Raw genomic sequence first — 26,778 nt, 5'->3', positions numbered from 1 at the left:
TCCGGTCCATTGGTAATCTTGGCTGTGATTGGGGTGGCACTTTACCTTTTATGACTTAGTGAAACGTTGTTAAAGCCACACACCTTATTTGGCAAAGTAAATTTAAAGTAACATTTATACTAAAAAATCAACGGAAATTTCGTAAAGTATATCGTAAAATAAAGATACCTTATAATAAATCAATGTCCCTTATAGCATAAGCCAAAATTTCAAAACAAGATTTTTTCTGGGAACATGGATGTTTGTAGATATAAAATAATAGTTTTTATTTTTTTGCGTATTAATAGATATATTCGGGGGTTATAAAATGAAATTAATTGAGGCACAAAGAAATAAAAGTACGCATTTTATATCTGCAAACATCCATGTTACCAGAGAACATCTCGTTTTGAAATTTTGGCTTTTGCCATAAACACCATTGATTTATTATTAGGTATCTTTATTTTACGAAATACTTCACGACATTTCCGTTGATTTTTGGGTATTAATGTTACTTTAAGTATAAATAAGAAACATATTTTATTTATGCCAATTTATAAAAAAACTCTCTATGCCAGTTAGAATATATCCGCAGGTTACAAAGTAGAAATCCGTCTTTTTTACACTTAAAAACTTTAAAATAATCGCGTTTGGCGAAATGGACGTATAGAAATAAAACTTTTGGGTTTAAAAGTGGTACCGTTTGAAAATTTATAAATTACTTGCTAACTAGGCTATAAATTTCATGAAAATTTTGCTCACTTTCAAATTGAATCTTTATGTATTGATTAACATTTACTTGATTTCAAGGTGTGTGGCTTTAACACTGTAGATGTAATATGTTTTTGTTAAATCATCACAAAACTTGCTTAGAACATGTGTTATAATGATATATCTGAATTTTTCGAAAATGATTCCGGTCTGTTTAAAAAACATTGCTGCCAAAGGGCGGTACAGGCTTTCTTATTTGGCTGTAGTGAAACCTTTTAAACTCGCTAGAAGTCTCATATTTGGTGGAATCATCAAAAACGTTGCTCAGAACATTTATTGTCTATTAATGATATCTCGGCTTAGTTCGAAAATAGTTCCGGTCTGTTGCAAAACTAAGCAACCTTCCTGGGACGGGGCAATTGACATCTCGCCACCTGTCAATCATATGCTTATATATCTAAATATTCATCGACCAATCAGCGATTGATTAATCGAGCGCGCCGGTTGCTAACGACCTTTCCGCCATTTTCTAGACAAACTGAATGGCTAGAGTCTCATTGTGTTCAACGAGTTTCATTAAAAAACGAAAGGAAATATGTTCAAACTGTGTCAATTGGGTTAATGTAACTCGAACAGTTGGTATCAAGGATGATAAAATGAAGGCATTGCATTTATACCATTTCCAAAGCCGAAACGTGGTCTTGACAAGTGCGAGTTGAAGCTCCATGTAGAATTACAGAAAGCCGCGTCGTAGAACGTGAATTTCTTTCAGAAAATAACTTATTGTTTGTGTAGCACTTTTTATTACAAAGATTGATTAGTAGTATTAAACATGAATTATATCAAGTGTTTATTAAAATAATAGGTAATTTCGGTACCCGCTTTGCGCAACTTAACTAAATCCCGTTATCAATGGCTATTTTGATTCAGAAACAAGTGAAAACAATGTTATGCTAATTTTTTTCACAAAATATATCGATACATGCCACCGTAGACCTGTTATTTATTTCTGATAACACCAATACTCGAGGCAACTTAGGGGACTTTGGTACCCCCGCAAGCGTCTGATATTGGCAGCTTCAGTATGTAACCCACAGATCTTTGTGTAGCCTGACCGAAATCCCCGTTATTGAACTTTAATTTATTTACAAAATGACTTAACTGATTTGTTCTGCACTTTCAGTTATAATCTCATAATCAGTTATGATCTTTTTGAAAATTCTAATATCAGCATTAATTTTGCCTCAGTGAGACAACGGATCCGTGACCAGTTTCAACAAACATGGTTAGAATCCATTTCAAATATGCCTAAGTTATCTTACTACTGTAAATTTAAAAGAACTTTTGAATATGAGGACTATTTAGACTATGTATCACACGAAAAATCAAGAATATCACTTACAAGACTTCGTCTGAGCTCTCATAATCTTGAAATCGAAACGGGAAGATACAGAAATGTAGATCGCAATAATAGAGTGTGTAGATTATGTTCACTAAACACTATTGAATCCGAATACCATTTCTTGCTATGTTGTACAGCTTTTACTAACATTAGGAAAAAATACCTAGTAAATACTTCCTGGCCGTCTATGAATATGTTTATTAATTTCATGTCATCTAGATCTAAACGAAAAATCAGAAGCGTTGCTAAATATTGTTATAATGCTTCGATTTTACGTGATGCATTGCTTGCTGTGTGAACTCTGAATATACCTATTTGATGTATATATTTTGATGTTTAAAATAGTCATATAATATGTGGGTTTATGTATTTATGTATGTATGACTGTGTGTATATATATGATATTTTTCTGTGTGTCTTGGCCATAATCTTTATATTTTTTGTAAATGGCCCAAGGCAATGCTTTTGCCGTTTTTGCCAATAAACGAAACGTTATTATTATAATGATTGATAAATGTCAGATCAGAAATGTTTACTACAATTAATAACACTTTTGCATGTAATAACATTGGGGATTTCGGTACCCGCTCGGCTTCAGAAAGCCCGCATAACTTAACCATCATCCCAGTTATAAAAACAATATTTTCGTGTCAATCACACACATGTAGAAACAATGTTGTTGTTTTTTTATATATTTTTTTCATAAATAACATCGGTAAATACTATTTTGGAGTGTTATTTATTACTTATATCACTATTACACGTGCAAGCGACTGAGAGCGTTTTTAAATTTTGAAAATGCCTGTTATAGATAGGTATTGTTATTTAAATACCAAAAGTTGTTGAATTGTATTATCACTAAATGACACAATACCCCTTAACGCTGTTATAGGGGATGAAAAAGAATCTATAAAATCCTCCACAATACCGTGTTATCTATAGGCATTGAAGCCATTCTGGAAATCCTGGAAAAAGACTTTCACTTTTCCCAGTCAGGAAAAAGTCAGGGAATGGGAAAAGTTATTGAAATCAGTGAAAAATCAGGGAATTTTGTTTGGTCAGACTTTCCCGACTTGTGTCGAAAACATTCAATGAAGATACATGAAAAGCCGAGGAAAGGATGGCTGTGAGGCGAGATGGGATGCATTTGCTTTAAAATTACATAAATATTATGCATGTTATTGTCTGCAACTGCTATTTATTTAGGGTGTCTAAAACAAGATATAAGTAAAAATTATGATCATGGAATTTTTATTTTCCATCAGGGAAAAATCGGGGAATTTTGATCATACAAAAGGCTGGGAACCCTGTCTTACTATATGGCTATACTGTAACAGTGTAAGCTCACCTGAACATAATGAGCTTTTGTTATCGGCTTTTGCCCGTCGTTCGCCGCTTGTATCTCGTATGTTGTCCTTTTTATCTTGTGAACACTTTAGAGGCCACATTTATATACCAATCTTCATAAAACTTGGTATACCATTTGTTGCAATAATATCTTGGCCGAGTTTGAAACTGGATCGTGGGAGGTAAAAAGTTTGGTCAGAACATTTGTTCCAAAGATGTCTTAGTTGTGTTAAAAAAACGGTTCTGGTTCATCACAAAACATGGCCGCAACATGAAGGGGAACATTTTCCTTATACATGAATGACTATAGTTTAACCTTTAGAACACTCTAGGGGTCACATTTTAGTCCAATCTTCTTGATCAGAACATTGGTTCTAATAAAAACTCGGCCAAGGTCACATTTTAGTAAAAAAGTATCCTATGTCCGGTGGTCGTACGGTGTGCGTGGTCCACTTTTCGCTCTATTTTCCATCCAATTTTATGAAATTAAGTAAGAATGTAAATCTGGACAATATCTATGCCGTCTTCTAATATGTGTCACGTGTGTCAAACTACTAGGTCACCAGGTCAGATCTTAGTAAAACATTGTTACCACTCTAAATAGGAAATATTAATGACTCAATCTTGATAATGTATTGGTCGAGTTCAAATCTGGATCACGTGCGTCTTAACACTAGGCAAGCAGGTCAGATCTTTGAAAAACCTTGTTACCACTCTACGGGACACTTTAATGACTTAATCTAGATAAAACTTGGTCAGATTGTTTATCTCGTCTCGTCACTATCTAGGCTTATATGAATGATGATGGTTCATATTAGAATACCAGGGTCGTGCTTTGTCATTACTTAGTAAGTAATCTCCATTGATTACAGTTCACATGAGAATACCATGATCACGCCTCTATAATTTAGTATACATCCCGTGAGTACAGTTCATATGAGAATACCATGGTTTCGTCTCTCTCATTCAGTATTCTTTCCTTGATTACAGTTCATATAAGAATACCATCATCATGGTTTCGTCTCTCTCATTCAGTATTCTTTCCTCGATTAGAGTTCATATAAGAATACAATGGTTTCGTCTCTCTCATTCAGTTTTCTTTCCTTGATTACAGTTCATATAAGAATACCATGGTTTCGTCTCTCTCATTCAGTATTTTTGCCTCGATTACAGTTCATTTAAGAATACAATGGTTTTGACTCTCTCATTCAGTATTCTTGCCTTGATTACAGTTCAAATAAGAATACCATGGTTTCGTCTCTCTCATTCAGTATTCTTTCCTTGATTACAGCTCATATAAGAATACCATGGTTTCGTCTCCCTCATTCAGTATTTTTCCTTGATTACAGTTCATATAAATATACCATGGTTGCGTCTCTGTCATTCACTTTACCTCCCTTGATTACAGTTCATATGAGAATTCCAAGGTTGCGCCGCTATCATTCATTATTCATTCCTTGACAATAGTTCATATAAGAATACCATGGTCGCGTCTCTGTCATTCGATATACCTCCATTGATTACAGTTCATATGAGAATACCATGGTTTCGCCTCTATTATTCAATATACCTCCCTATATTACAGTGATCAAAGGACGACAGGTCATAGAGTCGGCCACAATGGAAGGACGTGACGCTGTTATTTCTGCCACAGAGGCTAGTGTGACGGAAATCAAGGCTACAGTAATCAAAGGACAGCAGGTCGTAGAGTCGGCCACAATAAAAGGTCATGACGCTGTTTCTTCTGCCACAGAGACTGGTGTGACGGAAGTCAAGGCTACCGTGATCAAAGGACAATGGGCCATAGAGTCGGCCACAATGGAAGGTCATGACGCTGTTACTTCTGCCACAAAGGCTTGTGTGACGGAAGTTAATGCTACAATGATAAAAGGGCAGCAGGTCGTAGAGTCGGCCACAATGGAAGGACGTGACGCTGTTATTTTTGCCACAGAGGCCGGTGTGACGGAAGTTAAGGCCACAGTGATCAAAGGAGAGTGGGTCATAGAGTCGGCTACAATGGAAGGTCATGACGCTGTTACTTCTGCCACAGAGGCTGGTGTGACGGAAGTCAAGGCTACAGTGATCAAAGGACAGCGGGTAGTAGAGTCTGCCACAATGGAAGGTCATGACGCTGTTTCTTCTGCCACAGAGGCTGGTGTGACGGAAGTTAGGACTACAGTGATCAAAGGACAGCAGGTCATAGAGTCGGCCAAAATAGAAGGAAATGACGCTATTACATCTGCCACAGAGGCTGGTGTGACGGAAGTTAAGACTACAGTTAACAAGGGACAGTGGGTCATAGAGTCGGCCACAATGGAAGGTCATGACGCTGTTACTTCTGCCACAGAGGCTGGTGTGACGGAAGTCAATGTTACAGTTATCAAAGGACAGGGGGTCGTAGAGTCGGCCACAATGGAAGGTCATGACGCGCTTACTTCTGCCACAGAGGCTGGTGTGACGGAAGTAAAGGCTACCGTGATCAAAGGACAGCGGGTCATAGAGTCGGCCACGATGGAAGGATGTGACGCTGTTACTTCTGCCACAGAGGCTGGTGTGACCGAACTTTCGAAACAAGCAAAAACACTCCTAGCAGATCTTACTAAAGATAGCATAGGCATCAAGACACAAAAGGAGGACACAGATTTCGAAATGCAATGTAACGGTAAGCAAACACATAACATATAAGCAATATACATGCCCAACTACGGAGTGTAAAACGATACGTGTTATAATAAGATAAACATGCCAGTAATGAGTTGCCTAATATTGACTTAAACATGCCATTCATTCTTTTTATCCCCCGCCAGAGGCGGAGGGATGTTGGTTTGGTGTTGTCCGGCCGGCCTGTTCGTCCGGCTGTCCGTCCGTCCGGCTGTCCGTCCGTCCGGCTGTCCGTCCGGCACTTTTGTGTCCGGAGCCATTTCTTGAGAGTGCTTTGGTGGATTTCATTGAAACTTGGTTTGAGTATATATATGGATAAGACGATGATGCACGCCAAATGGCATTGTACACCATCTGTTAATAACGGAGTTATGGCCCTTTGTATCTTGAAAAAATGCTTTTTACTGTAGGCACTTTTGTGTTCGGAGCCATATCTTGGAAGTGCTTTGGAAGAGTTCATAGAAACTTGGTATGAGTATATATATTTATATGTATAAGATGATGATGTACACCAAATGGCATTGTACACCATCTGTTAATAACAGAGTTATGGCCCTTTGTATCTTGAAAAAATGCTTTTTACTCGTAGTATGTTCATCCATCCGATTTGCACCCATCTTAAACAAAATATATCTTGCGGGGGATATCAATGCTACGAATTTGCTTGTTAATATTTGGACCCGCTATCTTCAAGGTGCACGTAACACTTATTAAAACATAATGTCGTAGAGGATACACTCAATAATATTATATATATTACCGGTAATTTTGGAATCGTTTAAAGATCATTTTTGGATTGATTGCTTTATTATTGCTACTAGCTATAGTTTTTTTAGCTCCACTGGCCAGAGGCCATTGGCGCTTATGTCATGGTCCTGTGTCCGTCGTGCGTGCGTTAAATCATCTTCTTCTCCTACATTACAAGTCCAAATCTGTTAAAACTTCTCACAAATGTTCCTAGGGTGAACCTCTTTCAAATTTGTTCAAATTATGCCCCTGGGTCAAATGTGACTTCGCCCTGGGGGTCAATAAATTGAACATATGCTTATATAAAGCCTATTTTGTGCAAACTTTAAAAAATCTTCTTGTCCATAACCATTGCGCCCAGTGCTACCAAATTTGGTATGTAGTGACATTTAATAGTTCTCTACTTTGTTTGTTCAAATTATGCCCCTGGGGTCAAATTTGACTCTGCCCTGGGGGTCACAAAAATGAACATATGCTTATATAAAGCCTATTTTGTGAAAACTTTAAAAATCTTCTTGTCCATAACCGTAGGGCCTAGGGCTACCAAATTTGGTATGTAGTGACATCTAATAGTTATCTACTTAGTTTGTTCAAATTATGCCCCTGGTGTCAAATTTGACCCTGCATGCCCCGGGGGTCACAGAAATGAACATCCATTGTATGCTTAAATAAGGCCTATTTTAGGCAAACTTTAAAAATCGTCTTGTCCATAACCATATGGCATAGGGCTACAAAATTTGGTATGTAGTGACATCAAATAGTCCTCTACCAAGTTTATTCAAATCAAGCCCGTGGAATCAAATTTGACCGCTCCCCAGGGGTCACAAAATGAACATATGCTTACATTGGGCCTTTTTTGTGCAAACTTTTAAAATCTCGTCCATAACCATTGGACCTATTTTTACCAAATTTGGTATGTATTAAAATCTTAAAGTTTTCTACCAAGATTTTTCCAATTATGCCCCTGGGGGTTAAATTTTACCCTGCCCCGGGGGTCACAAAAATAAACATATGTTTAAATAAGGCCTATTTTGTGCAAACTTAAAACATCTTCTTGTTCATAATTATAGAGCCTAGGGCTATTAAATTTCGTATGAAGTGACATCTTATAGTCCTCTACCAAATGTGTTCAAATTATTCCCCTGGGCTTAAATTTGACCCTGCCTCGGCAGTCACAAAACTGAACATATGCTTATATAAAGCCTCTTTTGTGCAAACTTTAAAAATCTTCCTGTCCATAACCATTTGGCATAGGGCTACCAAATTTGGTATGTAGTGACATCTTATAGTTCTCTACCAAGTTTGTTCAAATAATGCCACTGGGGCGATATTTATCCCTTAAAGGCTCCCATTAAAAAGTTGTTCAAGAAAATTTGATTCATCAAAAAACATTACCACAGGAAGTCGTTGAACTTTTGCTATTTAATCATTATGGGATGAATATACTATTTTCTTCTCAAACTTAAGGTTTATCAAAATACACTTGACATATTTTTTTAATTATATTATATAAATTATAAGAGATAAATGCATACATGTCGAGCGTGAAAGGTAGACCAACATGTTAACTATCCATAAATGTTAACCCTTTACCAAACGCAACATTTTGGACTGCCCCAAGTTGGAAGAGATTGCAGACGAGAAATAATATTGTAAAGGACTATTAAAAATTGGCTGGGTGGGGTAGGACTCATTGTGATAAAAGGAGCAATTGCTCATCATGATCAATTTCTTCTTTTTGGAACCGGAAGTCCTGTTTTCAAACGAAAACAAACTCTTCAGAAGGAGTTATGGTCTATTGAAAGGCCAAGAATGGCATTTGGAACTTTATCATCCCATATATAAAAAGAAATAAAATGTATAAGCTTTTTTATTGCCGTTAATATGAATACCCATCAGTTCAAAAGCTAGATCGAAAACATTTCTGCATATGCTCAGACCAGTCTAGGACGTTGTTTACATAATTAGTTCAACCCGTGCGCATTGCACGTTTTTATCGCATAAAATATCAGTGGAGCGATACATGGCCCTCTTGTTTCCTTAGATTTCATTCGGTTACGTATTATTAGGGACAATAGCGGATATTAAACGGGCTTTAGTGGAAATGTATTAAGATTTCGACCATTGTAGGTGCCTTTGACAGTCAAATAAAAGAGAAAAATCATTCGTGTGGAAATAAGTCTTGTCATATTACGTATGTAAGGCGAACGTATTTTCTTTTAAAATGTCATATTTATATATATCTATAAAATTATGTTTTCATTAGACACGTTTCTTCTGAATGTTAGTACTTAATATTACATACATAAGGGCAGAATTCAACAGCTTCACTCATCGTGGCATCCGATGTATGTTTACTTTTTTAGAAGACTCAGTAATTGTTCAAATCTCATATGGTAACATTGACTGAATGTCTGTCTGTCTGTCTGTTTGTGTGTGTGTGTCTGTCTAATTGTCAGTCAGTCATTCTTCTGAATATGTCTTTATGTTTTTCAATATGTCTTTCTTTAGCTTACCTGAGCACCTTATGCTTTTGGGAAGCTTTAAGGACACCTTGATGTTAATCGTCCGTCATTTCGTATGTGTCTATGAAACCGCAAGAGTCATGGGTTTTATGTTTGGTGTGAAATATTGTATAATAATATTTTCCTCTTCTGTGTGATGCAAATCATTAACTCAAATGCTTTAAGATTGCCTTGGCGTAATGGATATGGTGTACGCCTAGCGATCTGAAGGTCACGGGTTCGATCCCCACTGTGGGAGCGTTCTTAAGATATCTCTCAAAGGCACCAAATACTGGTTCTAAGCCCAGGAAACGGACTTCAGAGCGTTTCAATAAGCATGAGGCTTTCGATGCATTCGAGCCTAAATAAATAGGTGTAAACTAAATGCTGTAATGGAAGTTTTCATAGACTGGCTATATATAAACATTTTTGTTTTAATTTATTAAATTTATTAAATATGTAATACTCATTTTGCGTTACGTTATCAGCTTTCCATGGGATTACAGGGCAACAGATAAGATTTTGGGTCAATTAGTTTTCACTGCAAGCTTTTTGTAACAATTAGTTTTTTCCCTCAAAACTATTTGTCAATTAGTTTTTTTTACAATTTGATCAAAACGTACATATTTCTGGATCAGATTAGCGCTTAATTGTTGGATATTGATAATTCTCAGCAATTCTTATTCCAATTAAGTCATTATAAATTCACAGTGACAGTGGTTGTTTGTAAATATTAGTACTTATTGTATATTGACAAATGGATGATGGAGTCATTTTATTTAAACCAGTTTCAACACTCCTGCCTTTCATTCTCAGATCATACACACATTGCCAAACCCTCTTCATCAATGACAAGCCAGTGGAAATCACGATGTTGTTAGTTTTTGAGACACGGAAGAGCAGCGGTGTTTTGAGCCAAATATTTCAGAATCTGTCACCACCTGCGCTATTTAATGTGATAGTATACTCTTCACAATGTCTTTTCCCGACGGTTTGGGTCTCGTTACAAATTGAAACATATTGGGCGCGCACGCCGTTTATAAAAGTTTCCTAACCTGACCGCGTTAAACAGAGAACCTTTTCCTGAACATATGGTTATAATACACTTATTCCATTTCCCATAGGGTCCAATTATAAAACCGCCAACTTACAAAGCATTTTTCCTATATATCAAATTTTGCAAGACCAGTATCATTTTTAAGATTAATCTGTCCTCTTTCAATAAATGCACTCAAACATACATGTATATGGTTTCGCAACTCCTGAGAAAGTAAAATTCGCTGAAAGGCAAGCACCCTCGGAAAACAGAATTTCGCAATTGAAATTTCGACAAAAGCCCCGTACTTCAATAAAAGCACCCCAAACGTTCATCTTTCAACGTAATTCCTAATGAAATACACCAAAATGTTGCAGACACAAAGGATGCGGGAAATAATTGCTAAAGGCATGGGCGCCATCGCTAAATTGCTTTTAAACCCGAAGAGAAAAGGAACTCTTTAGAAATAGGCACTACTTTTGAATGGACCACGGAGGGATACAAAATGATTTAGTGTAGTGTAACCTTAAAGGAAACTTAAACTTTTCGGATCATAAAGAAAATGCATCTACATCATTATTTGTCTATTTGTACCACAAATACAAAATGTCAGGTCGATCTGACAACTAGAAATACATTAAAAAAGCATTTGAGTATCACACATGATAAGCCATCTGGCTTCCGTTTTCTGTACTTGGATTTCGAAGGTAATACGACCTAAATTCGCGTGCAAATCATATAAAACAAAGAAATGAGCAGCTCATCTACACTTATTTGCATGCAATGGACATAACTGATGTGTTAAACGTGCTGAAAGTTTCTTTAAGCAAGATCGGGTGAACACCGAGGCGCAAAAGTCGGGTGTCCGTACTTTTGTATGTCCCCCACCACTATAGTGGGGGACATATTGTTTTGCTCTGTCTGTTGGTTGGTTGGTCTGTTGGTTTGCGCCAACTTTAACATTTGCAATAACTTTTGCAATATTGAAGATAGCAACTTGATATTTGGCATGCATATGTATCTCATGGAGCTGCACATTTTGAGTGGTGAAAGGTCAAGGTCATCCTTCAAGGTCAAAGGTCAAAAAAACTAAATCAAAGCGGCGCAGAAGGGGACATAGTGTTTATGACAAACACATTTCTTGTTTTTACTTGTTTTTACCCGCAAATTCACGTTTTCCCTTAAAAAAGTAGAACACACATCCATTATTATATAAATCATATGATTTCCGGCTAAAAGTAATCCAATCAATAAAATAACCCATCTTAATAGTGATTTTCTTTAAATATTGGCACCGAAGACTCGGTATATGCGCTTTTTTAAGGTTATAATAAACTAATTCCATTTCCCATAGGGTCCCATTTTAAAACCGCCAACTTATAAAGCATTTTTCTTATATTTCATATATATCAAATTTTGCAAAACCGGTATCATTTTAAAGATAAATCTGTCCTCTTCAATAAATGCACTCAGAAATATATGGTCTCGCAACTTCTAAGAAAGAAAAATTCGCTCAAAGGCAAGCACCCTCGGAAAACAGAGTTTAACAATTGAAATTTCGACAAAATCCCCGTACTTCAATAAATGAGGGAAATAATTGCAAAAGGCATGGGTGCCATCGCTAAATTGCTTTTAAACCCGAAGAGAAAAGGAACTCTTTAGAAATAGGCACTACTTTCGAATGGACCACGGAGGGATACAAAATGATTTAGTGTGGTGTAACCTTAAAGGAAACATTAACTGTTCGGATCATAAAGAAAACGCATCTACATCATTATTAATCTATTAGTAACACAAATACAAAATTTCAGGTCGATCTGACAACTAGAAATAACTTAACAAAGCATTTGAGTATCACACAATATAAGCCATCTTGCTTCCGTTTTCTGTACTTGGATTCTGAAGGTTATACGACCTAAATTCGCTTGCAAATCATATTAAACAAAGAAATGAGCAGCTGATCTACACGTATTTGCATGCAATGGACATAACTGATGTGTTAAACGTGCTGAAAGTTTCTTAAAGCACTATCGAGTGAGCACCGCGGCGCAAAAGTCGGGTGTCCGTACTTTTTTTTACTTTTTTTACCTGAACATTTACGTTTTCCCTTAAAAAAGTATAAAACACATCGATTATTATATAAATCATTTGTTTTCCCGCTAAAAGTAATCAAATCAATAAAATAACCCATCTTAATAGTGATTTTCTTAAATATTGGCCCCGAAGACTCGGTATATGCGCTGTTTTAGAGTTATAATACACTAATTCCATTTCCCATAGGGTCCCATTATAAAACCGCCAACTTACAAAGCATTTTTCTTATTTTTCTGATATACCAAATTTTGCAACACCGGTATCATTTTAAAGATAAATCTGTCCTCTTCAATAAATGCACTCAAAAATATATGGTCTCGCAACTTCTAAGAAAGTAAATTCGCTCAAAGGCAAGCACCCTCGGAAAACAGAGTTTAACAATTGAAATTTCAACAAAAGCCCCGTACTTCAATAAAAGCACCCCAAACGTTCATCTTTCAACGTAATCCCCAATGAAATGCACAGAAATGTTGCAGACACACATAGGATGCAGGAATTAATTGCAAAAGGCATGGGTGCCATCGCTAAATTGCTTTTAAACCCGAAGAGAAAAGGATCTCTTTAGAAATAGGCACTACTTTCGAATGGACCACGGAGGGATACAACATGATTTATTTTTATAAGCGTGTTGCTATTGTAATAACATCTTGCTAGAGCGCAGAGCCACATACATCAGGGTCGGTAGGCTCGATTCTTGGCCCGGAAACATAACTAATTTAGGGGATTGGTCATTACATTATGTATACGGCCATTCTCCACATACACACCAAATCATACACAGGCTTCACATATAAATATGCCTGGTATCACCATTATTCCTGGTGAAAAAAATAATTTAATGTATTGAGTATTTTGTGAATTGTATACATTGTATGTTAAAAGCTCATTAAAACAGTGTTATCCATTTGATTGTCTTTACCTGTATATGTAAGTAAATGGTAGACATGGGATTTAAATTAGGGATGCAAGAGGTTAACCGGTTTACCTACCGAAACGATCAGTTAACCGGTTACATTTTCCGGAAAACGTTAACCTGGGAAAAAGTAATTGATTATATTTTTTTCATGGAAAAATTCGTATAATTTTTCTTTTTGCGCGTGACATACTGCCAACTTGCGCTGGCGATTAGTTAAAACAACATGCCGCACCATCGACGGTAATAAATAACGTGTCAGCAATCAAAGTAATAAAGCAATAAATCAATACCTTTGTGATAACAAAAAGAGGTAACATTTTGATAATTGGCCCTATTGTTTTGTTTGACTCGAGAAAATGTAACTAGCGAACTGCGGGGAGTGCGAGCTATTAGCGAAGACTTTATTTACACTTAATCGAACACGCGATAAAAATCAGTTGATACATTGGAAGGCTTATTTTGATTTTTTGTTAACCAATATCCAACACAGATTGCTCTCGAAAATACCGTGTTTATTAGTAACAATTTTATCAAGAATTGCATTCGTTGTTGAAATTTTGTCGAGTTTACGGCGTATTTCTTTATCAGAATATAATATTATTAGTATAATTTACAACCAACGATTCCACCATTACCGTCCAATGTAAGTTTTATTTAAGAAAGTAAATTATTAACTTATTAAATAATTAAACATCAATTAAAAATATTTAAAAAATAAAACCGTTACATTTATCTTTTGTGTAATTGCTTAAAATTTGCGCGCTATGGTACGTTAACAAACATACGTAACTGTAAGTATTTGAGATCATAATACTTAGTTACTTCGCTATTAAATACGTATACTGATTATATAAGTTATTAAATTTCAATTAGTGTCCTTTTTTACCCTCATTTTTAAAATGTATAATGAATATCAAACGATAATACTTCGGCAACAGACGCTAAAATGCAAACAACAAATATGCAATTATCGAATAAGAAGAGATGTGGGTTCGTTGAACCACCCACTTTACGTCTCACTGGAAGGAAAAAATGATTTGAATATGAAGTCAATTTGAGTTTCAAAAATTAAAACCGACTGAACAAAGGAACACACCATTTTTGTGAGCGAACGTAATAAAAGCGGCCCAACCAAAAATAAGTTAATGACACGTGAAAATGAAGATATTGTAGTTTTTCATTTTTTTTTCTCCAATGCATTTACGTAGGAAAAATTATATATATAATACATTTTATTACGAAACTGGCATGTTATAAACGCAAGCGTTGTCAAATCTGAAATTACTTTTGTTTCTATAGTGCGGTTCGAGCGGTATGACATTTTTACTTACTCTTAATCATTATTATTACTTCATGTGCTTCGGTTAACCGGTTAATAACCGGTTACGGCAAAAGGTTAACCTGTTAATGATTTTTGTAACCTCTTGCATCCCTAATTTAAATTAATCATTCCACGTGCGATACACTGGTTCAGAGAAAAAATAAAATGTAACTTTGAGAGTCTCCGGAATAAAACATGTGCTAAATGGAAGCTTTGTGATCACTTTGTGTCCGTCATCTGCCGCGAATCATCCGCCATCTATCGTAAACTTATAATGTATGCGGTGTTAACACTCTAGAGGCCACATTCATTGTCCAATCTTCATGAAACTTGGTCAGAACATTATTCCCAGTATAATCTCGGCCTGGAGTTTGAACCGGAATCACGCGCGGTCAAAAGTTTGATAAAAAGGAAAAACACTTCTTTACACTCTAGAATTCACTAGTTCATCAAATTTGGCCAGAACATTGATCTTTTTTGTATATAGGCTTAGTTTAAAATGGTTTCAGGTTAATAGCCGTTTTAACACTCTAGGAGACACAATGTCATGTTTGGTCCAATCATAATGCAAATTGCTCAACACATTTGTTATAAGGATGAACGTCCAATAACGTAATCCTTTGTTATTGAGCTTCATTATTATTTCAGATCTTCTCAGGCGATTGATAGACCATTACCGTCACAGTGTAATCTGCGTACCCCTGTCCACATTAGACACCAGTCTCAATAAACGAATACAAGACATCTATGCCACTCCAAAAATACACAAGATGAAAATCGAAAAAGATGGTAAACGCGTGCAACAAGAACAAATACACAAATACAGCGATTGCTTTTCCGGAGGGTTAAGCCGTATATATTTACAAGGTGAGCCTGGCAGCGGAAAATCATATTTTGCTACCAAATTAGTTCACGATTGGTGTAATGTGCATGCGCCGATCGTGAAATCTACAAAAGAACAAAAGATGTTTGGTGACGTTGATACCCTTCAGAAATTCAGGGTTCTGGTTTTCATCTCGTTGCGCGATTCGAGAGAACAGACACATGTAACTCGCATGATAGAAACCCAGCTCATCCACAAAATGTATCCGGAAGACGAATGGGAGAGTGCGTACAAACTGGTCTTAAAAATATTGAAAAATGTAATGTATCTAATCATTCAAGACGGTTTGGATGAGTGGCCATGTATAGAATCTCTGCCTGTCATGGACGGAATTCCTAAGGACCAGTGCATTGTACTGACAACTTCTAGACCATGGAAACTGGCTGATAAACGTATCAGCAATTTACAAATTGACATTTTGTTGGGTCTAGAGGGTATAAGCAATCCTAAAGAATTCAATGAAAATATATTATGATGCCTACTTGACGAATCAAATGACATCAAAGAAAGCGTGAAGCTGTTTGAAAAATTCCTCCGCAGTCACAACCTTGAGTCGATATCATCTTCGCCTATGCTGAACACTCTTGTCCTTTGTACGTGGGTTGATGATGGAGCGAAACGTCTTACCGGATCGTCACTGTGTGAACTGTACACTACTATGCTTGATAATATGTGTATAAAAGCTAACTCACAAACTGGTTATTTCGATCGATACCACCCATTACCAGTAAACTGTTTTTCTCTCACGGAGTATGTTAAACCAAACATGGAACATATAGATGCTATAGCCAAAGCTGCGTTCTCATTTTTGTTTTCAAATAAAAAAGAATCATCACTCGTGTTCAGCGACATAGACTTGAGGGCTCATTTGCCTGAAACTGCAAAGCAGTTCGCACTAGATTCAGGATTATTATCTGAAAGAAAAGGTAAAAAACGTACTGATCAGACAGTGTCGTTTGTCCATAAAACAATCCAGGAATTCCTCACTGCTTTTCATATCCATATGAATGCAGACGTAATTGATGGCGTCATTTCCGGGTATCTCAAATGCCATGACAATTCATATCTTGACATATCTCAAATATTTATATTCCTGTGTGGCTTCAACATTTCTGCAGCGAATAAACTATCTACACTCATGAATGAGCTTGACTTTAATAGCAAGTTTGACGATTCTTTCCAGGATGAGCTTGACTTTAATAGCAAGTTTGACGATTCTTTCCAAAACTGCATCCTCTCGGGTTATAGGGAGGCTGTAGCCAACAAGAACACTCCAATACACATACATCTGAGTCACTTTAAATTCTTCAACAGTGATGATGCCAAAGATTTAATCCAGATCTGGGCACTGAACACTTCACGGGCTCGATCTTTATGTGTTTCCATTGACAACAAACCTGTAACAATACGTTCACAAGACGCGTCGTCTTCCCGTTGTCAGGGACCTGGACCTGTTGCCTTACCTGCACGTAAGGATCATGGCGTCTCTACACGAGACGACGAGGAACAATTCAGATCGTCTGAATCTGGTATCGAGATCGCCTTGTCATCGTGTCACAACCTTGAACGGCTAAAGCTCCGATGTTATGTACACTTTAATACTATGCATACATTGCAACCACATGCGCTGGTGGGACTGAAGAAGTTGACACATCTGGAGATAGATTGTAAATGTGAAGCGCTCGACTTGTCACATTGTGAACACATACAATCAATTAATCTTAACCATAAAGTAACTTTATTACCACTCTCTCTTAATAATTATAAGACTCTTCAACGTATTGAAATACTTACAACATATGATGGACTTGATTTGTCACTGTTCGAAAATTTAAATTCTTTAACTATCAGCAATGATGTGAAAGTGTTACCGAAACCGCTTCTCATACATAACAAACTTACTTACATTGAATTGCATGGGTTTGATTTCAACAGTGTCGACAATAACGCCGTTCATACATGGTGTCTACTTAACGGTGCTGATCCAGTGACATGTGCAGACTATACTCCAGTACTCCACTCCATAGAATACATTGAATTAACTGAAAGTGAAGTCAATGCCTCCACCTGGCTACGCAGTCTGTTAAGCACGATGTTGACACTCGATCATAAGGTGACGTGTAAGCTTTGGTTGAAGGTTTCATTTGTGGAGAATCCAAGCAATGGACAAGCAACAATAATAACGGATGTAAACAATACATGTACAATCACTGTTTATAGCGATAATACTTGTCTAGGGGAGACTCTGCACGGTCTGAATGTAAAGCATCTGAGACTGCATTGCCAATATTCTGATTTGAGACTGCGGAGTGAATATGAGCGGGCGGGGTTTATAACAGGTTTGAATGTGCATAATGTACCTCATGTACCGTTACTGTCACGATCACTAACATCCCTCTCACAGCTGGAAACGCTTGCAGTGTATTTTGATTCACATGAATATATCGACCTACAGCTTCCTCCATCATTGAAGTATTTGACTGTCTATTATTATGATGGATTGTCTCCATCAGAACTTCGCCACCTGATGAACAAACTGTCTGCATGCACTCAATCACTTGAGTGTAGGCTGGAATTCGCTTGTTTTAAAATTGAGGATGATGGCGTGATCTATTATAAGCTTGTGATCAATAAGATTCCACCAGAGGAATACATTCCCATCCAACAGGAACTTGACGCTCTAGAGCACGTTGAAGTGAAACGATTTAGAATGTATGACCGGACACCTAACACCGACTATTGGTCTTCTGCTGCCTGGTCTGTACGTGACAGTGTTGCTGATGATGGTGATTATGTTAACAATATCATAGATGATGGGTTTTTTAACAGCATCTACAGACACGCGTTGTTCGGCTTGAGTGATATTGACAACATCAATCGCATATCAATTGGACTTCAGATTAATTAATGTACCACCTTGACCTAGTGAAGTGATACATGCGACATTCAATTGATATTAACTTGTTGATTGTGTCAATAATTGAAAACATTTTTACATATCTAAACAACAGAACAGCAACACAATTTGATTTTTACAGTAAATTGACTCTGATGCCAATGCGATTGTCGATCAATTATGTTAAAGATCAAACCATAAACTAGAAAAGTATTACATGTGACTGTATAACACCAATTTGATATGTATATATGTGTATATATTATGTATATAAGTGTGATACATTTTCCGAGCAGTATGCAGTATGTTGCATCTGCAAAATTGATTGCATGCATACTTGACTGGTTACAGAGTATTTTAATGTGTATTCAATTCTTGTAACGAGGCTAAGAGTTTACATTCCTAAATGATTCCCGTATGTCTATCATGACTTAATGCCATTTCTTATTGTTAATGTTTTGTCATGATAATGATAATCTAATGCACATGTTAGGATTTCAGTCCAGTTGTTCCTAATGTAATTGTTTCTGACGATGTTGATAATGTTGATTTTAATGATAATATGAAAAACAGACGGAACAATAATGAATACGACAACAATGACGATGTTGATATTGTTTGAGCTGCCACAGGTAATGATGATGAGGATGGGAATGTTGATGATGATGACGATGATGATACTGATGATGAGAAGGAAGCTACTGCTGCTGCTTCTGTTGTTGCTGTCGCTTTTGCTGCTGATTATGTCTCAATAAGACTATGGATTTGAAACAGTACAGTTAATATTTATAAATATAAATAAGTGTAAAACAAACTCCAAGTCATAACATGACTAGGCATGTACAGAAAATGGCAAAGTTTAAAATTCCCCCCAAACAAATTTTATTGAGAAATCGAGGCATTCTTATAGGCATTCCTGGTTACAATTAAATGGGCTGTAGAAAAGCAACACATTTAAAACAAACTAAAAAAGTATTGTTGCAAAGAAGACATTTCCACCTTCAAAGAACTTCAAAATCATTTATATTCGTCGGCATTCAATTCGTGGTTAAAAAAAAAAGACTTTTGTAAGGACACGTACACCATTGATTTCTGATAATGGAAAAAAGCAAGAATTTGTCTAAGCCATTTTCCAAATGTATTTGTGTTAAGTTTGTGGCTTGGTCAACCCACAAAACCAACGAAAATAATTTCCCACTAATACTTATGATTAAACAATAAACAGTATTTAAGTTTCACATCAATAAAGAATCCTGCTTCTTCATCAACTTCTTGTCTCTGTTGGCAACGTATTCCTTCCCTACAGGACTCAACCTGAGCTCCAGTATGTTGTTAAACTTCTGTACAATCTCATAACACACTGCAGTGTCTGCCTCAAAGTCGCGGTGTTTGAACTCGTGCCCATTGAAGTAGGCAAGACGGAACACTGATTTACCTGCACAACAGAAACAGAGATATACTATGTATGGATGAAAAGTATATCTTGTGATTGTTCTGTTAAAGTTGTAACGAGATTCTTAGCTATAAGAGGCTTGCGGAAATATATATGAAGGCCTAATGGAGTTGGAGTGTTGTAAGACTATCATCATTGTTGTATATAATCATCATCATAAGCATCATAATCATCATCACTACAACCACCACCATCATCATAATCATCATCACCATCACTACAACCACCACCATCATCATCACCATCACTACAACCACTTCCATCATCATAATCATCATCACTACAACCACCACCATCATAATCATCATCACCATCACTACAACCACCACCATCATCATCATCATATCCACTATAATGATAATCTTCTTCATCATCACTACCACCACCACCACAATCATCATCAGCATCACCCCCACAACCATAAAACTCACCACCACTGTCACCAATCCATCATTATCATCATCAACACCACCATCATCATTACCATCACCAACATTATTATCATCATTAACACCATCACTACCATCATTACCATCACCATCATGATCAAAGCAATGAGCCGATGACATGTCAGAGTAGTAACATATACTCCTGATAAAGTTTTACTCAAGTCATAATAAACATGATACAAAAGCGTTAATTTGAAAATGGGGCATAACTTGATCAATTTTTAACAGAGGGCGGTGACAATTACTCATACACACGCTCATTTAATAAGGAAGAATGCATGCATATTTTAATCTTGTATGTTAAAAAGTGCAGTGGTACTTTCAAGGAACAGTTTGTGTGAAGGGATAGAAACAATCGTTGCAAAAATTACCTCAGATAGTTTACAAATGCATGCCTGTTCATCTATATAGTTTATTATGCAAGTCTGCTCATAATCTTTCAAGCCTGAAAACCAAAAAATCAGTAAATACCCCCATCTTTCTCCTCAAAGATATCACATGATGCAATATTATCAGCGTCATAGGTAACCGCCTTCTGTCGGAAGATTTGCGCACTGCTTTTGCTCACCACAGGGTCTATGTTTACCTTTTCTCCGCTTATCCCTGGAACATCAACCCAAGAATTGAACAGAGAAGCGTTCTGGGAAATTTGAACTTAAGTGCATTTGCGTAAAATGTCGTCCAAGTCTAATCACAGACGCCTTTTTCTGCTTTTTTTAGTTTTTCTCTTTAAAAAGTCTCTTCTCAGCGACCAAGCTAAGATTGACAGTGTTGTCCTTGATTATTCTGTGCGGACTGAACTTAAGGCACATGCATTTAGCCCAGATTTCAAAGAGCAAGACTCAACAGATAGTATACAGATCACCACAAGCATGGAATACCCATGTAATTTAAAGGTACAAACACCGCCATCCCTTTTTATCAACTAATAATACATGCATTTAAATAATAACGGGACATACAACATGTATTTTGATAGGATTTAAAACTTGTTAGCTTTGTTTGTATCCAAAGATTCTGGGAAAATGGGGCTTAATGCAGTTTGCACATGCTTATCAGAGGCGACACTTTCCCCATGGACAAGTTGTTTGCTTAGAAGAAACTTCCTTGTAACCAAAAATTCTATAAACGCGTAAAATATTGACATGGGAAAGGAGAAAATAAGATGGCATAAATGTCGTACAGAGCTGCACCTTCTGTTGGTCCTCAGTTTGTGCATTCTGGGAAATCTGGGTATATAGAGAATACTAGGTCGGTGCCGAATAAAGCAAAGTTTATTTTGCGAGGCTTAGAAAATCTGAACCACGAGCCTTGGCGAGTGGTTCAGATTTTCGTGCCGAGCAAAATAAACTTTGCTTTATTCGGCACCGACCTAGTATTCGATTTATCCCATCAATTTTCTTAGTCGTAAATTTTTCTTTAAAAATAGAATAGGAAAATCGAACTACACGGAAATCCCAAAGTTATTTTAAGCAAACATTGTTTCATTATTTTAATGGTGCCGAGCCTAATACATTACAAAAAGATCAGCAACTAACCTGTTTTTCTGTTTATCATACCTCTACGTCCCCGATTTTTAAGAAATAATGAAAAAAACACACTAAACAACTGCAGCTTTAGCGTGAAAAAACATGCATTATGGTGTATGACGTGTTAATAATGACGTCACGAGTACGCACACTTAATATTTGTAAATGATGTTTTTTTGCTTTTTGAGTTGCATTATGTGTTAAAATATATTACATCTTGGTATCGAATTGTTTGTTTTGTTGAATCTGATTCGATTTTACTAAAAATGATTACTTTATAGTTGATTCCGAGTAATATGACCATTCTCCGCCGCGCGTGACATCTATATTTCAGCAGTGCCGAAATAGAGGAAAATTTGTTCCACAGTGGTTTATTTCGACAATGCACGTCTGATGATGGGATAAAATTGCAGTCCGCACAGGCTTATCATGGACAACACTTTCGACTTTTGAGAAATATTTCGCTTAAAGAAAGTATCTTCTTAGCGAAAAATCAAGTTAAAGCGAAAAGTGTTGTCCCTGATTAGCCTGTTTGGACTTTAAAGGCTAATCTGGGACAACACTATGCACATGCATTTAGCCCTGATTTCCAAGAATGAGAATCCCTAATCCCTAGTGCAAGCTGTAAATGCCTCACCTAACGGCACCTCTGTGTTGGTCCTCAGTTTGTGCACCATGCTGACCAGGTAGGACTTGTAGTGGTGACTCGTGAGGGACTTGGCCATCACTAAGGACCTGCCATTGTCAATTTCTGTGGCCTCACCTAACTGCACCTCTGTGTTGGTCCTCAGTTTGTGCACCATGCTGACCAGGTAGGACTTGTAGTGGTGACTCGTGAGGGACTTGGCCATCTCTAAGGACCTGCCATTGTCAATTTCTGTGGCGTCACCTCGGGAACCTGTGGACAAGGGGAAGGCGAGAAACGTTTGTAGACATAACACACTGTCACACATGAGCCCTGCTCTGTGAGTTAAGGGTTAAATGCATTGGCGTAAAGTTGTCCCTGATTAGCCTTTGCAGTCCGCACAGGCTAATCAGGGATGACACTTTCAGCCTTAACTGGAAAGAAAAGACTTCATTTAAAACATAAGATTCTATAAAAGAGGAAAGCTCTCCTCAGACTGCACACACTTATCTTGCACATGCATTGAGCCCAATTTTCCAAAAACAAAGACTTATCATTGTCCACTTCTGAGGCTTCACCTCAGGAACCTGTGGCGGCAGAAAGGTGAGAAACGTTTGTAGACACAACATATTGATTCTTTGAATCAGACACCATACTGGTTCTTGGTGTTTGTTTCTTACAATGAGCGATGGTATGAGCATAAAACAATAAGTATGAATTATATCGTTTCTAAAACCCTACTGATATCTGTTTATGGATAACAAATGTTAAATCAATAAAGTGTTCTTACATTTAATATTATTTATGATTTTGCGCAAATTACAATGTATTTTTATTTGTTCAGTGTCCAAACATTAAGAGTCACAAAAAAGATTTAATCAGAAGGCTATCGCACATCTGTTGCTACACGACACATGAGCCTCGCTCTGGAAAAACGGGGTTTTATGCAAGTGTGTATAGTATCGTGCCAGATTAGTCTATGCAGTTTGCACTGGCAAATCAAGGACGACGCTTTCCGTCTTGACTGGATTTTCATTTTCTAAAGACTTTCTTTAAAAAAAAAATCAAAAAAGCGGAAAGTGCCGTCCCTGATTAGCCTGTGCAGACTGCTTTTCATCTCAACTGGATGTTCATTTACAAAAGAATTCATTACAACAAAAAACATAAAAAACTGAAAGTGTTGTCCCTGATGAGCATTAGCAGACTGCTCAGGCTAATCTGAGACTACACTTCACGACATGCATTAAGCCCCGTTTTCCCAGAGCGCGGCTAATATGTTTTTGAAAGTCTTACTGTTTTCTCGGACCAACACAAACTCCAGGGTATCCATGCTGGCCAGGTAACACTCCAGATCAATTGACACCTCAGGCACAGAGTCTTTCGCCAGGTTATAACACTGACCTGAAACAGTGAAATAAAGCTCTTCAACATACCCCTGGTTGTTGTGGGGTAGTCGATATGGTGTATGTCTAGCAACTGGGAAGTCATGGTTTCGATCCCCACTGTGGGAGCCCTCTTTAGATCTCCCGCAAAGACGCCACGTACTGGTTCTACCCAGGAAACCAACCCCAGAGCATTCCAATAAGCGGTATGCTTTTTATGCAATCAAGCTAAAATAAATAGGTTTAACCCATTTATGCCGAGTGGACTTCCAAAATTAGAGATGTCTGGTATATAAATTTCTTTTTTTTTATAATATTTTTCACAGAAATTCCTTTAAGCAAACAGCGTAGACCCTGATGAGACGCCGCATAATGCGGCGTCTCATTGACTTTGCGTCAATTAAATGATTGGGTTATTTCCTGTATTTGCATTCAGTTTTATCCTGCCCGTTATGCACTAGTTAATTAAGGCCATAACAGTATACTTGGTGAGGGCCCCTTTAATTGATTTAAAGCCCCTATAGCGCTCAAAATAAACGGAAAATAAACGGACATTTCGTAAAATATTTCGTAAATAAAGTTAACACTTAGACAATCATAGACAATCAGTGTTCCTTAAAGCAATAGCCAAAATGTCAACGCTAGATATTTTCTGGTAACTTTGATTTTACAAGATAAAAAATGCACTTTTTTATTTTTGTGTGGCACAATATATTCCATTTTAATTTACCGCAACAATATCTATGCATACGACACGGGAACACTTAAATGGAACACAGCGAATTTTTTGTCCAATTGGGAAAAGTACCCGTACCAGGTCAATTGCGAAAAATCGAGTCGTGAAAACCTCAAAATTGGGAAAAATCGAGTCGTGAAAACCTCAAATTGGGAAATTGGTGTATTTGATTTTTTGCTCCCAAATACTTTAAAATTGATAACTAAGTGTTTTCAAGCTGTCAATATTATATTTACCTAGGGTCAAGCCATAGAGCTGCAAAGGAAACTAACTAAATGTTGCATTTTCCTAAAAAAATTGGGAAAGTGCAGTTTACCGTTTCTTTATAAAGAAGGAAAAAAATCGCTGGGAACATGAACATGTGTTGAATATATTGTACCACAAACAAACAATAAAGAGCACTTCGTATCGTGTTAAATCTTTGTTACCAGACCCCATCTCGTGTTGTAATTTTGGCTATTGCTTTAAGGAACACTGATTGTTTATGATTATTTTACGCAATATTTTACGAAATTTATGTTCATTTTAAGCGTTATAGGGGCTTTAAATTACTCCCAGTACTGGACCAACTATATTTATCACAACGATATTAAACTGTGAACAAATTAATGTACAGAGTCATTTTAAAATCTCACAATGAATGACATAGTTATGGCGCCGACAAGCTCATTTATGGCCATTTTTGACTTTTGAACTCCAAGTGTGACCTTGACCTTGGAGATATCGACTTACTTCTTTCGCATGACACACCGTCCAATGATGGTGAACAAATGTGCCAAATGATTTTAAAATCTCACAATGAACGACATAGTTATGGCCCGGACAAGCTCATGTATGGCCATTTTTTACCTTTCAACTCAAAGTGTGACCTCGGCCTTGGAAATATCCACTTTCTTCTTTCGCATGACACACCGTCCAATGATGGTGAACAAATGTACCAAATCATTTCAAAATCTAACGATAAATGACATAGTTATAGTCCGGACAAACTTTTGACTTTTAAACTCAAAGTATGACCTTGACCTTGGAGATATCGACGTACTTCTTTCACATGACACACCGTCCAATAATGGTGAAAAAAGTACCGAGTCATTAAAATATCTAACGATACATAACATAGTTATGGTCCGGACAAACCCATATTCATACTTGACCTAGACATCATCTGGATACAACTTATGACCAAGTTTGGTGAAGATCGGATGAAATGTTAGGGACAGACCGATCAACACAGTGACTCCTAAATAGCCCCCATTACCAAGGGTCTGGTAGGATGCAAATGGGCATCTCCTATATTGGTTTTCTACAAACTATTGTTTCTGTACTAATTTAAACACATGCAGACATTGGTTCCTACGTTATTTTGACAACCCAAACAATTGTTCCTGTCTTGTTTTGACAGCCCGGACATTGGTTCCTACGTTTTATTTACAGCCCAGACATTGGTTCCAATATTATTGCTTCCCCGGACACTCGATATGAATTGGATTACAATATGGATAAGTTAGATACATTTAATTGTTGGCTAAATTTGAGGTGAGAACCTATCATCGGCATATACTATGTTGTTAGGTTTGGAATCTAATGGTAGGAACAAATGTCTGGGGTGTCAATATAATAAAGGAACAATGTATTGGCTGTCAGAAAATGAAGCTGTGTCAAAAATTAGCGTAAGAACCATTGCCCAAAGACCCCTATACATGTACCATAATCAGCAGATCAGTCCCACCAGGTCCTGAATCTTGGCACTGGAAACCACAACGGACATCGGGTACGACCAGTCCTCTGCGCCGGCCATTGTGAGGAAGATTTTTTTCTTTGTTGGTACTCCTACACTGGCCTGAAAGTATTTGATCCTCGCTTTGAGAAAAAGGGAGAGAAAACCTGTGATGATAACGAGTAAATTCAAAAACTATTATCAAAAACAGATAGTTTAACGTGTAGGTTTTGTGAGTCAAGAAAGGTCGTAAACTGATTCCAAATAGGTTGGATGTGTTGGCACTCCAATAATTGAATGTTCTGTAATTTCAATATATTCATCACAGTTCTCATAAGTAAGAATTGGATAGTTAGCATTTGCGAAAAAAAATTATTGGTCTCGATAATT

At 37.0% G+C, this 26,778-nt stretch overlaps 2 protein-coding genes across 10 annotated transcripts in view; one reads left to right on the top strand and one right to left on the bottom strand.

The window, feature by feature from the left end:
• The window catches only part of LOC127844950 (ankyrin repeat domain-containing protein 50-like), a 492,344-nt gene that overhangs the window by 24,452 nt on the left and 441,114 nt on the right, over window positions 1–26,778 (top strand). For all 3 annotated transcript variants that reach the window (XM_052375516.1, XM_052375515.1, XM_052375517.1), the window contains exon 5: window positions 5,025–5,759. In XM_052375516.1, coding sequence (XP_052231476.1) covers window positions 5,025–5,759 — 735 coding nt within the window. The remainder of the gene's footprint in view (window positions 1–5,024; window positions 5,760–26,778) is intronic.
• Window positions 19,165–26,778, bottom strand: part of LOC127844952 (target of rapamycin complex 2 subunit MAPKAP1-like) — a 567,740-nt gene continuing 560,126 nt past the window's right edge. For all 7 annotated transcript variants that reach the window (XM_052375523.1, XM_052375525.1, XM_052375526.1 and 4 more), the window contains 3 exons: window positions 22,692–22,826; window positions 20,871–21,002; window positions 19,165–19,932 (listed from right to left, as the gene is read on the bottom strand). In XM_052375523.1, the coding sequence (XP_052231483.1) occupies window positions 19,733–19,932; window positions 20,871–21,002; window positions 22,692–22,826 (467 nt within the window). In that variant the 3' untranslated portion in view covers window positions 19,165–19,732. The remainder of the gene's footprint in view (window positions 19,933–20,870; window positions 21,003–22,691; window positions 22,827–26,778) is intronic.

This window comes from Dreissena polymorpha, chromosome 9 (genome assembly GCF_020536995.1).
Source record: "Dreissena polymorpha isolate Duluth1 chromosome 9, UMN_Dpol_1.0, whole genome shotgun sequence".
In the NCBI taxonomy this organism is placed as follows: Eukaryota; Metazoa; Mollusca; class Bivalvia; order Myida; family Dreissenidae; genus Dreissena; species Dreissena polymorpha.
Note: the sequence above shows the minus strand (reverse complement) of the source record. Positions and strands in the feature narration are given on the sequence as shown.